The sequence below is a fragment of the Bombina bombina genome, chromosome 7 (genome assembly GCF_027579735.1).
Source record: "Bombina bombina isolate aBomBom1 chromosome 7, aBomBom1.pri, whole genome shotgun sequence".
Taxonomy (NCBI): Eukaryota; Metazoa; Chordata; class Amphibia; order Anura; family Bombinatoridae; genus Bombina; species Bombina bombina.
Genome location: NC_069505.1, coordinates 548,409,184 through 548,423,801, shown reverse-complemented (window position 1 = coordinate 548,423,801; position 14,618 = coordinate 548,409,184). Strand labels below are relative to the sequence as shown.

Below are 14,618 nucleotides of genomic sequence, written 5' to 3'. Positions count from 1 at the left end.
ATATAAGTCGTCTGAGTCAACAATGTCTGTATTATTACCTAGTTCATCAGAGACAACTTCAACAAGCTTATCTTCAACAGCATCTACCAGCTCATTGGAAACTACTTTCTCAAGCAGACCAACAACAAGTGTGACAACAGTATCTGATAAAACTTCAGAAATGCCAATTAGCCCATCTGAGACAACTCTAACAACAACCATAAGCTCACCAGAGACAACTTCAACAAGCTTATCTCTAACAGCATCTACAAGCTCATTGGATACTACTTTCTCAAGTATACCAACAAAAAGTGTGACAACAGAATCTGATAAAACTTCTGAAATGTCAATTAGCCCATATGAGACAACTCTAACAACAACCATAAGCTCATCAGGGACCAATTTGTCAAACACAATTTTCACAGAAGCAACAATCTTTTCGGAGGTAACATCCTCAAGAACACCTCCAGCAGGGTCAACAAGCTCCTCAGAGCCAAATAACACAAGCCTAGCTAAAACAACTGCATATAGGCCATCTGAGTCAACAAAGTCTGTATCCTCTAGTTCTTCAGAGACAACTTCAACAAGATTATCTCCAACAGCATCTATCAGCTCATTGGATACTACATTCTCAAGTATACCAACAACAAGTGTGACAACAGTATCTGATAAAACTTCTGAAATGCCAATTAGCCCATATGAGACAACTCTTACAAAAACCGTAAGCTCATCAGGGACACATTTGTCAAGCACAACTCTCACAGAAGCAACAATCTTTTCGGAGGTAACTTCCTCAAGAACATCAACAACAGGACCAACAAGCTCCTTAGAGCCAACTTACAGAAGTCCAGCTTCAACATTTTCAACTGGGTCTTCTGAAGTAACAACATCTGTGTCCCTTAGTTCATCAGAGACAACTTCATTAGGTTTATCTCCAACAGCATCAACTAGCTCATTGGAGACTACTTTCTCAAGTATACCAACAACACGTGTGACAACAGAATCTGATAAAACTTCTGAAATGTCAATTAGCCCATCTGAGACAACTATAACAACAACCATAAGCTCATCAGGGAGCAATTTGTCAAGCACAACTCTGACAAAAGCAACAATCTTTTCGGAGGTAACATCCTCAAGAACACCTCCAGCAGGGTCAACAAGCTCCTCAGAGCCAAATAACACAAGCCTAGTTTCAACAACTTCATATAGGCCTTCTGAGTCAACAAAGTCTGTATCCCCTAGTTCATCAGAGACAACTTCAACAAGATTATCTCCAACAGCATCTATCAGCTCATTGGATACTACGTTCTCAAGTATACCAACAACAAGTGTGACAACAGTGTCTGATAAAACTTCGGAAATGCCAATTAGCCCATCTGAGACAACTCTTACAACAACCGTAAGCTCATCAGGGACCAATTTGTCAAGCACAACTCTCACAGAAGCAACAATCATTTCAGAGGTAACTTCTGCAAGAACATCTACAGCAGGATCAACAAGCTCCTCAGAGACAACTTTCACAAGTCAAGCTTCATCAGTTTCTTCTGGGTCTTCTGAGTCAACAACATCTGTATCCCTTAGTTCATCAGAGACAACTTCATCAAGCTTATCTCAAACAACATCTACCAGCTCAATGGAGACTACTTTCTCAAGTATACCAACAACAAGTGTAACAACAGTATCTGATAAAACTTCTGAAATGACAATTATCCCATCTGAGACAACTCTAAAAACCACCATAAGCTCATCAGGGACAAATTTGTCAAGCACAACTCTCACAGAAGCAACAATCTTTTCGGAGGTAACTTCCACAAGAACATCTACAGCAGGATCAACAAGTTCCTCAGAGCCAACTTTCACAAATCCAGCTTCAACAGTTTCAACTGGGTCTTCTGAGTCAACAACATCTGTATCCCTTAGTTTATCAGAGACAACTTCATCAAGCTTATTTCCAACAACATCTACCAGCTCAATGGAGACTACTTTCTCAAGTATACCAACAACAAATGTGACAACAGTATCTGATAAAACTTCTGAAATGACAATTAGCCCATCTGAGACAACTCTACCAACAACCATAAGCTCATCAGGGACAATTGTGTCAAGCACAACTTTTACAGAAGCTTCAACAACATCATATAGGTCTTCTGAGTCAACAACGTCTGTATCCCTTAGTTCATCAGAGACAACTTTATCAAGCTTACCTCACACAGCATCAACCAGCTCATTGGATACTACTTTCTCAAGTATACCAACAAGTGTGACAACAGTATCTGATAAAACTTCTGAAATGACAATTAGCCCATCAGAGACAACTCTAACAACCATAAGCTCATCAGGGACAACATTGTCAAGCACAACTCTCACAGAAGCAACAATCTTTTCAGAGGTAACTTCTACAAGAACATCTACAGCAGGATCAACAAGTTCCTCAAAGCCAACTTTCACAAGTCCAGCTTCAACAGTTTCATCTGGGTCTTCTGAGTCAACAACATCTGTATCCCTTAGTTCATCAGAGACAACTTCATCAAGCTTATCTCCAACAACATCTACCAGCTCATTGGAGACTACTTCCTCACGTATACCAACACCAAGTGTGACAACAGTATCTGATAAAACTTCTGAAATGACAATTAGCCCATCAGAGACAACTCTAACAACAACCATAAGCTCATCAGGGACAAATGTGTCAAGCACAACTTTTACAGAAGCTTCAACAACTTCATATAGGTCTTCTGAGTCAACAACGTCTGTGCCCCTTAGTTCATCAGAGACAACTTTATCAAGCTTACCTCACACAGCATCAACCAGCTCATTGGATACTACTTTCTCAAGTATACCAACAAGAAGTGTGACAACAGTATCTGATAAAACTTCTGAAATGACAATTAGCCCATCAGAGACAACTCTAACAACCATAAGCTCATCAGGGACAACATTGTCAAGCACAACTCTCACAGAAGCAACAATCTTTTCAGAGGTAACTTCTGCAAGAACATCTACAGCAGGATCAACAAGTTCCTCAAAGCCAACTTTCACAAGTCCAGCTTCAACAGTTTCATCTGGGTCTTCTGAGTCAACAACATCTGTATCCCTTAGTTCATCAGAGACAACTTCATCAAGCTTATCTCAAACAACATCTACCAGCTCAATGGAGACTACTTTCTCAAGTATACCAACAACAAGTGTAACAACAGTATCTGATAAAACTTCTGAAATGACAATTATCCCATCTGAGACAACTCTAAAAACCACCATAAGCTCATCAGGGACAAATTTGTCAAGCACAACTCTCACAGAAGCAACAATCTTTTCGGAGGTAACTTCCACAAGAACATCTACAGCAGGATCAACAAGTTCCTCAGAGCCAACTTTCACAAGTCCAGCTTCAACAGTTTCAACTGGGTCTTCTGAGTCAACAACATCTGTATCCCTTAGTTTATCAGAGACAACTTCATCAAGCTTATTTCCAACAACATCTACCAGCTCAATGGAGACTACTTTCTCAAGTATACCAACAACAAGTGTGACAACATTATCTGATAAAACTTCTGAAATGACAATTAGCCCATCTGAGACAACTCTACCAACAACCATAAGCTCATCAGGGACAACATTGTCAAGCACAACTCTCACAGAAGCAACAATCTTTTCAGAGGTAACTTCTGCAAGAACATCTACAGCAGGATCAACAAGTTCCTCAGAGCCAATTTTCACAAGTCCAGCTTCAACAGTTTCATCTGGGTCTTCTGAGTCAACAACATCTGTATCCCTTAGTTCATCAGAGACAACTTCATCAAGCTTATCTCCAACAACATCTACCAGCTCATTGGAGACTACTTTCTCAAGTATACCAACAACAAGTGTGACAACAGTATCTGATAAAACTTCTGAAATGACAATTAGCCCATCTGAGACATCTCTAACAACAACCGCAAGCTCATCAGGGACAAATGTGTCAAGCACAACTTTTACAGAAGCTTCAACAACTTCATATAGGTCTTCTGAGTCAACAACGTCTGTGTCCCTTAGTTCATCAGAGACAACTTTATCAAGCTTACCTCACACAGCATCAACCAGCTCATTGAATACTACTTTCTCAAGTATACCAACAACAAGTGTGACAACAGTATCTGATAAAACTTCTGAAATGACAATTAGCCCATCAGAGACAACTCTAACAACAACCATAAGCTCATCAGAGACAAATGTGTCAAGCACAACTTTTACAGAAGCTTCAACAACTTCATATAGGTCTTCTGAGTCAACAACGTCTGTGCCCCTTAGTTCATCAGAGACAACTTTATCAAGCTTACCTCACACAGCATCAACCAGCTCATTGGATACTACTTTCTCAAGTATACCAACAACAAGTGTGACAACAGTATCTGATAAAACTTCTGAAATGACAATTAGCCCATCAGAGACAACTCTAACAACCATAAGCTCATCAGGGACAACATTGTCAAGCACAACTCTCACAGAAGCAACAATCTTTTCAGAGGTAACTTCTGCAAGAACATCTACAGCAGGATCAACAAGTTCCTCAAAGCCAACTTTCACAAGTCCAGCTTCAACAGTTTCATCTGGGTCTTCTGAGTCAACAACATCTGTATCCCTTAGTTCATCAGAGACAACTTCATCAAGCTTATCTCAAACAACATCTACCAGCTCAATGGAGACTACTTTCTCAAGTATACCAACAACAAGTGTAACAACAGTATCTGATAAAACTTCTGAAATGACAATTATCCCATCTGAGACAACTCTAAAAACCACCATAAGCTCATCAGGGACAAATTTGTCAAGCACAACTCTCACAGAAGCAACAATCTTTTCGGAGGTAACTTCCACAAGAACATCTACAGCAGGATCAACAAGTTCCTCAGAGCCAACTTTCACAAGTCCAGCTTCAACAGTTTCAACTGGGTCTTCTGAGTCAACAACATCTGTATCCCTTAGTTTATCAGAGACAACTTCATCAAGCTTATTTCCAACAACATCTACCAGCTCAATGGAGACTACTTTCTCAAGTATACCAACAACAAGTGTGACAACATTATCTGATAAAACTTCTGAAATGACAATTAGCCCATCTGAGACAACTCTACCAACAACCATAAGCTCATCAGGGACAACATTGTCAAGCACAACTCTCACAGAAGCAACAATCTTTTCAGAGGTAACTTCTGCAAGAACATCTACAGCAGGATCAACAAGTTCCTCAGAGCCAATTTTCACAAGTCCAGCTTCAACAGTTTCATCTGGGTCTTCTGAGTCAACAACATCTGTATCCCTTAGTTCATCAGAGACAACTTCATCAAGCTTATCTCCAACAACATCTACCAGCTCATTGGAGACTACTTTCTCAAGTATACCAACAACAAGTGTGACAACAGTATCTGATAAAACTTCTGAAATGACAATTAGCCCATCTGAGACATCTCTAACAACAACCGCAAGCTCATCAGGGACAAATGTGTCAAGCACAACTTTTACAGAAGCTTCAACAACTTCATATAGGTCTTCTGAGTCAACAACGTCTGTGTCCCTTAGTTCATCAGAGACAACTTTATCAAGCTTACCTCACACAGCATCAACCAGCTCATTGAATACTACTTTCTCAAGTATACCAACAACAAGTGTGACAACAGTATCTGATAAAACTTCTGAAATGACAATTAGCCCATCAGAGACAACTCTAACAACAACCATAAGCTCATCAGAGACAAATGTGTCAAGCACAACTTTTACAGAAGCTTCAACAACTTCATATAGGTCTTCTGAGTCAACAACGTCTGTGCCCCTTAGTTCATCAGAGACAACTTTATCAAGCTTACCTCACACAGCATCAACCAGCTCATTGGATACTACTTTCTCAAGTATACCAACAACAAGTGTGACAACAGTATCTGATAAAACTTCTGAAATGACAATTAGCCCATCAGAGACAACTCTAACAACCATAAGCTCATCAGGGACAACATTGTCAAACACAACTCTCACAGAAGCAACAATCTTTTCAGAGGTAACTTCTGCAAGAACATCTACAGCAGGATCAACAAGTTCCTCAAAGCCAACTTTCACAAGGCCAGCTTCAACAGTTTCATCTGGGTCTTCTGAGTCAACAACATCTGTATCCCTTAGTTCATCAGAGAAAACTTCATCAAGCTTATCTCCAACAACATCTACCAGCTCATTGGAGACTACTTCCTCACGTATACCAACACCAAGTGTGACAACAGTATCTGATAAAACTTCTGAAATGACAATTAGCCCATCAGAGACAACTCTAACAACAACCATAAGATCATCAGGGACAAATGTGTCAAGCACAACTTTTACAGAAGCTTCAACAACTTCATATAGGTCTTCTGAGTCAACAACGTCTTTGCCCCTTAGTTCATCAGAGACAACTTTATCAAGCTTACCTCACACAGCATCAACCAGCTCATTGGATACCACTTTCTCAAGTATACCAACAACAAGTGTGACAACAGTATCTGATAAAACTTCTGAAATGACAATTAGCCCATCAGAGACAACTCTAACAACCATAAGCTCATCAGGGACAACATTGTCAAGCACAACTCTCAAAGAAGCAACAATCTTTTCAGAGGTAACTTCTGCAAGAACATCTACAGCAGGATCAGCAAGTTCCTCAGAGCCAACTTTCACAAGTCCAGCTTCAACAGTTTCATCTGGGTCTTCTGAGTCAATAACATCTGTATCCCTTAGTTCATCAGAGACAACTTCATCAAGCTTATCTCCAACAACATCTACCAGCTCATTGGATAATACTTTCTCAAGTATACCAACAACAAGTGTGACAACAGTATCTGATAAAACTTCTGAAATGACAATTAGCCCATCAGAGACAACTCTAACAACAACCATAAGTTCATTAGGGACAAATGTGTCAAGCACAACTTTTCCAGAAGCTTCAACAACTTCATATAGGTCTTCTGAGTCAACAACGTCTGTGTCCCTTAGTTCATCAGAGACAACTTCATCAAGCTTACCTCACACAGCATCAACCAGCTCATTGAATACTACTTTCTCAAGTATACCAACAACAAGTGTGACAACAGTATCTGATAAAACTTCTGAAATGACAATTAGCCCATCAGAGACAACTCTAACAACAACCATAAGCTCATCAGGGACAACATTGTCAAGCACAACTTTTACAGAAGCTTCAACAACTTCATATAGGTCTTCTGAGTCAACAACGTCTGTGCCCCTTAGTTCATCAGAGACAACTTTATCAAGCTTACCTCACACAGCATCAACCAGCTCATTGGATACCACTTTCTCAAGTATACCAACAACAAGTGTGACAACAGTATCTGATAAAACTTCTGAAATGACAATTAGCCCATCAGAGACAACTCTAACAACCATAAGCTCATCAGGGACAACATTGTCAAGCACAACTCTCAAAGAAGCAACAATCTTTTCAGAGGTAACTTCTGCAAGAACATCTACAGCAGGATCAGCAAGTTCCTCAGAGCCAACTTTCACAAGTCCAGCTTCAACAGTTTCATCTGGGTCTTCTGAGTCAACAACATCTGTATCCCTTAGTTCATCAGAGACAACTTCATCAAGCTTATCTCCAACAACATCTACCAGCTCATTGGATACTACTTTCTCAAGTATACCAACAACAAGTGTGACAACAGTATCTGATAAAACTTCTGAAATGACAATTAGCCCATCAGAGACAACTCTAACAACAACCATAAGTTCATTAGGGACACATTTGTCAAGCACAACTCTCACAGAAGCAACAATCTTTTCAGAGGTAACTTCTGCAAGAACATCTACAGCAGGATCAACAAGTTCCTCAGAGCCAACTTTCACAAGTCAAGCTTCAACAGTTTCATCTGGGTCTTCTGAGTCAACAACATCTGTATCCCTTAGTTCACCAGAGACAACTTCATCAAGCTTATCGCCAACAACATCTACCAGCTCATTGGAGACTACTTTCTCAAGTATACCAACAACAAGTGTGACAACAGTATCTGATAAAACTTCTGAAATGACAATTAGCCCATCAGAGACAACTCTAACAACAACCATAAACTCATCAGGTACAAATTTGTCAAGCACAACTCTCACAGAAGCAACAATCTTTTCGGAGGTAACTTCCGCAAGAACATCTACAGCAGAATCAACAAGCTCCTCAGAGACAACTTTCACAAGTCCAGCTTCAACAGTTTCATCTGGGTCTTCTGAGTCAACAACATCTGTATCCCTTAGTTCATCAGAGAAAACTTCATCAAGCTTATCTCCAACAACATCTACGAGCTCAATGGAGACTACTTTCTCAAGTATACCAACAACAAGTGTGACAACAGTATCTGATAAAACTTCTGAAATGACAATTAGCCCATCTGAGACAACTCTAACAACAACCGTAAGCTCATCAGGGACAAATGTGTCAAGCACAACTTTTCCAGAAGCTTCAACAACTTCATATAGGTCTTCTGAGTCAACAACGTCTGTGTCCCTTAGTTCATCAGAGACAACTTCATCAAGCTTACCTCACACAGCATCAACCAGCTCATTGGATACTACTTTCTCAAGTATACCAACAACAAGTGTGACAACAGTATCTGATAAAACTTCTGAAATGACAATTAGCCCATCAGAGACAACTTTAACAACCATAAGCACATCAGGGACAACATTGTCAAGCACAACTCTCACAGAAGCAACACTCTTTTCAGAGGTAACTTCTGCAAGAACATCTACAGCAGGATCAACAAGTTCCTCAAAGCCAACTTTCACAAGTCCAGCTTCAACAGTTTCATCTGGGTCTTCTGAGTCAACAACATCTGTATCCCTTAGTTCATCAGAGACAACTTCATCAAGCTTATCTCCAACAACATCTACCAGCTCATTGGAGACTACTTTCTCAAGTATACCAACAACAAGTGTGACAACAGTATCTGATAAAACTTCTGAAATGACAATTAGCCCATCTGAGACAACTCTAACAACAACCGTAAGCTCATCAGGGACAAATGTGTCAAGCACTACTTTTCCAGAAGCTTCAACAACTTCATATAGGTCTTCTGAGTCAACAACGTCTGTGTCCCTTAGTTCATCAGAGACAACTTCATCAAGCTTACCTCACACAGCATCAACCAGCTCATTGAATACTACTTTCTCAAGTATACCAACAACAAGTGTGACAACAGTATCTGATAAAACTTCTGAAATGACAATAAGCCCATCAGAGACAACTCTAACAACAACCATAAGCTCATCAGGGACAAATGTGTCAAGCTCAACTTTTACAGAAGCTTCAACAACTTCATATAGGTCTTCTGAGTCAACAACGTCTGTGCCCCTTAGTTCATCAGAGACAACTTTATCAAGCTTACCTCACACAGCATCAACCAGCTCATTGGATACCACTTTCTCAAGTATACCAACAACAAGTGTGACAACAGTATCTGATAAAACTTCTGAAATGACAATTAGCCCATCAGAGACAACTCTAACAACCATAAGCTCATCAGGGACAACATTGTCAAGCACAACTCTCAAAGAAGCAACAATCTTTTCAGAGGTAACTTCTGCAAGAACATCTACAGCAGGATCCGTAAGTTCCTCAGAGCCAACTTTCACAAGTCCAGCTTCAACAGTTTCATCTGGGTCTTCTGAGTCAACAACATCTGTATCCCTTAGTTCATCAGAGACAACTTCATCAAGCTTATCTCCAACAACATCTACCAGCTCATTGGATACTACTTTCTCAAGTATACCAACAACAAGTGTGACAACAGTATCTGATAAAACTTCTGAAATGACAATTAGCCCATCAGAGACAACTTTAACAACCATAAGCTCATCAGGGACAACATTGTCAAGCACAACTCTCACAGAAGCAACACTCTTTTCAGAGGTAACTTCTGCAAGAACATCTACAGCAGGATCAACAAGTTCCTCAAAGCCAACTTTCACAAGTTCAGCTTCAACAGTTTCATCTGGGTCTTCTGAGTCAACAACATCTGTATCCCTTAGTTCATCAGAGACAACTTCATCAAGCTTATCTCCAACAACATCTACCAGCTCATTGGAGACTACTTTCTCAAGTATACCAACAACAAGTGTGACAACAGTATCTGATAAAACTTCTGAAATGACAATTAGCCCATCTGAGACAACTCTAACAACAACCGTAAGCTCATCAGGGACAAATGTGTCAAGCACTACTTTTCCAGAAGCTTCAACAACTTCATATAGGTCTTCTGAGTCAACAATGTCTGTGTCTCTTAGTTCATCAGAGACAACTTCATCAAGCTTACCTCACACAGCATCAACCAGCTCATTGGATACTACTTTCTCAAGAATACCAACAACAAGTGTGACAAAGGTATCTGATAAAACTTCTGAAATGACAATTAGCCCATCAGAGACAACTCTAACAACCATAAGCTCATCAGGGATAACATTGTCAAGCACAACTCTCACAGAAGCAACAATCTTTTCAGAGGTAACTTCTGCAAGAACATCTACAGCAGGATCAAAAAGTTCCTCAAAGCCAACTTTCACAAGTCCAGCTTCAACAGTTTCATCTGGGTCTTCTGAGTCAACAACATCTGTATCCTTTAGTTCATCAGAGAAAACTTCATCAAGCTTATCTCCAACAACATCTACAAGCTCAATGGAGACTACTTTCTCAAGTATACCAACAACAAGTGTGACAACAGTATCTGATAAAACTTCTGAAATGACAATTAGCCCATCTGAGACAACTCTAACAACAACCGTAAGCTCATCAGGGACAAATGTGTCAAGCACAACTTTTCCAGAAGCTTCAACAACTTCATATAGGTCTTCTGAGTCAACAATGTCTGTGTCCCTTAGTTCATCAGAGACAACTTCATCAAGCTTACCTCACACAGCATCAACCAGCTCATTGGATACTACTTTCTCAAGTATACCAACAACAAGTGTGACAACAGTATCTGATAAAACTTCTGAAATGACAATTAGCCCATCAGAGACAACTTTAACAACCATAAGCTCATCAGGGACAACATTGTCAAGCACAACTCTTACAGAAGCAACAATCTTTTCAGAGGTAACTTCTGCAAGAACATCTACAGCAGGATCAACAAGTTCCTCAAAGCCAACTTTCACAAGTCCAGCTTCAACAGTTTCATCTGGGTCTTCTGAGTCAACAACATCTGTATCCTTTAGTTCATCAGAGAAAACTTCATCAAGCTTATCTCCAACAACATCTACAAGCTCAATGGAGACTACTTTCTCAAGTATACCAACAACAAGTGTGACAACAGTATCTGATAAAACTTCTGAAATGACAATTAGCCCATCTGAGACAACTCTAACAACAACCGTAAGCTCATCAGGGACAAATGTGTCAAGCACAACTTTTCCAGAAGCTTCAACAACTTCATATAGGTCTTCTGAGTCAACAACGTCTGTGTCCCTTAGTTCATCAGAGACAACTTCATCAAGCTTACCTCACACAGCATCAACCAGCTCATTGGATACTACTTTCTCAAGTATACCAACAACAAGTGTGACAACAGTATCTGATAAAACTTCTGAAATGACAATTAGCCCATCAGAGACAACTTTAACAACCATAAGCTCATCAGGGACAACATTGTCAAGCACAACTCTCACAGAAGCAACACTCTTTTCAGAGGTAACTTCTGCAAGAACATCTACAGCAGGATCAACAAGTTCCTCAAAGCCAACTTTCACAAGTCCAGCTTCAACAGTTTCATCTGGGTCTTCTGAGTCAACAACATCTGTATCCCTTAGTTCATCAGAGACAACTTCATCAAGCTTATCTCCAACAACATCTACCAGCTCATTGGAGACTACTTTCTCAAGTATACCAACAACAAGTGTGACAACAGTATCTGATAAAACTTCTGAAATGACAATTAGCCCATCTGAGACAACTCTAACAACAACCGTAAGCTCATCAGGGACAAATGTGTCAAGCACTACTTTTCCAGAAGCTTCAACAACTTCATATAGGTCTTCTGAGTCAACAACGTCTGTGTCCCTTAGTTCATCAGAGACAACTTCATCAAGCTTACCTCAAACAGCATCAACCAGCTCATTGAATACTACTTTCTCAAGTATACCAACAACAAGTGTGACAACAGTATCTGATAAAACTTCTGAAATGACAATAAGCCCATCAGAGACAACTCTAACAACAACCATAAGCTCATCAGGGACAAATGTGTCAAGCACAACTTTTACAGAAGCTTCAACAACTTCATATAGGTCTTCTGAGTCAACAACGTCTGTGCCCCTTAGTTCATCAGAGACAACTTTATCAAGCTTACCTCACACAGCATCAACCAGCTCATTGGATACCACTTTCTCAAGTATACCAACAACAAGTGTGACAACAGTATCTGATAAAACTTCTGAAATGACAATTAGCCCATCAGAGACAACTCTAACAACCATAAGCTCATCAGGGACAACATTGTCAAGCACAACTCTCAAAGAAGCAACAATCTTTTCAGAGGTAACTTCTGCAAGAACATCTACAGCAGGATCAGCAAGTTCCTCAGAGCCAACTTTCACAAGTCCAGCTTCAACAGTTTCATCTGGGTCTTCTGAGTCAACAACATCTGTATCCTTTAGTTCATCAGAGACAACTCCATCAAGCTTATCTCCAACAACATCTACCAGCTCATTGGAGACTACTTTCTCAAGTATACCAACAACAAGTGTGACAACAGTATCTGATAAAACTTCTGAAATGACAATTAGCCCATCTGAGACAACTCTAACAACAACCGTAAGCTCATCAGGGACAAATGTGTCAAGCACAACTTTCACAGAAGCAACAATCTTTTCGGAGGTAACTTCCGCAAGAACATCTACAGCAGGATCAAAAAGCTCCTCAGAGACAACTTTCACAAGTCCAGCTTCAACAGTTTCTTCTGGGTCTTCTGAGTCAACAACATCTGTATCCTTTAGTTCATCAGAGAAAACTCCATCAAGCTTCTCTCCAACAACATCTACCAGCTCATTGGAGACTACTTTCTCAAGTATACCAACAACAAGTGTGACAACAGTATCTGATAAAACTTCTGAAATGACAATTAGCCCATCTGAGACAACTCTAACAACAACCGTAAGCTCATCAGGGACAAATGTGTCAAGCACAACTTTTCCAGAAGCTTCAACAACTTCATATAGGTCTTCTGAGTCAACAACGTCTGTGTCCCTTAGTTCATCAGAGACAACTTCATCAAGCTTACCTCACACAGCATCAACCAGCTCATTGGATACTACTTTCTCAAGTATACCAACAACAAGTGTGACAACAGTATCTGATAAAACTTCTGAAATTACAATTAGCCCATCAGAGACAACTTTAACAACCATAAGCTCATCAGGGACAACATTGTCAAGCACAACTCTCACAGAAGCAACACTCTTTTCAGAGGTAACTTCTGCAAGAACATCTACAGCAGGATCAACAAGTTCCTCAAAGCCAACTTTCACAAGTTCAGCTTCAACAGTTTCATCTGGGTCTTCTGAGTCAACAACATCTGTATCCCTTAGTTCATCAGAGACAACTTCATCAAGCTTATCTCCAACAACATCTACCAGCTCATTGGAGACTACTTTCTCAAGTATACCAACAACAAGTGTGACAACAGTATCTGATAAAACTTCTGAAATGACAATTAGCCCATCTGAGACAACTCTAACAACAACCGTAAGCTCATCAGGGACAAATGTGTCAAGCACTACTTTTCCAGAAGCTTCAACAACTTCATATAGGTCTTCTGAGTCAACAATGTCTGTGTCCCTTAGTTCATCAGAGACAACTTCATCAAGCTTACCTCACACAGCATCAACCAGCTCATTGGATACTACTTTCTCAAGTATACCAACAACAAGTGTGACAACAGTATCTGATAAAACTTCTGAAATGACAATTAGCCCATCAGAGACAACTCTAACAACCATAAGCTCATCAGGGACAACATTGTCAAGCACAACTCTCACAGAAGCAACAATCTTTTCAGAGGTAACTTCTGCAAGAACATCTACAGCAGGATCAACAAGTTCCTCAAAGCCAACTTTCACAAGTCCAGCTTCAACAGTTTCATCTGGGTCTTCTGAGTCAACAACATCTGTATCCCTTAGTTCATCAGAGACAACTTCATCAAGCTTATCTCAAACAACATCTACCAGCTCAATGGAGACTACTTTCTCAAGTATACCAACAACAAGTGTAACAACAGTATCTGATAAAACTTCTGAAATGACAATTATCCCATCTGAGACAACTCTAAAAACCACCATAAGCTCATCAGGGACAAATTTGTCAAGCACAACTCTCACAGAAGCAACAATCTTTTCGGAGGTAACTTCCACAAGAACATCTACAGCAGGATCAACAAGTTCCTCAGAGCCAACTTTCACAAGTCCAGCTTCAACAGTTTCAACTGGGTCTTCTGAGTCAACAACATCTGTATCCCTTAGTTTATCAGAGACAACTTCATCAAGCTTATTTCCAACAACATCTACCAGCTCAATGGAGACTACTTTCTCAAGTATACCAACAACAAGTGTGACAACATTATCTGATAAAACTTCTGAAATGACAA

At 40.0% G+C, this 14,618-nt stretch overlaps 1 protein-coding gene across 1 annotated transcript; it reads left to right on the top strand.

Annotated features, from left to right (window-relative positions):
* Positions 1-1,678: 1,678 nt before the first annotated feature.
* On the top strand, positions 1,679-14,506 carry LOC128636547 (mucin-22-like; the record flags this gene model as incomplete). Its single annotated transcript, XM_053689543.1, has 14 exons — positions 1,679-1,888; positions 1,958-2,170; positions 2,615-2,674; positions 4,283-4,588; positions 5,855-6,127; positions 7,241-7,285; positions 7,586-7,654; positions 8,123-8,212; positions 10,583-10,696; positions 11,411-11,464; positions 11,552-11,938; positions 13,649-13,807; positions 14,111-14,191; positions 14,417-14,506. Coding segments are annotated over exons 1-14 (2,151 nt in total), but the record flags the coding sequence as incomplete, so codon positions are not given.
* Positions 14,507-14,618: the final 112 nt, after the last annotated feature.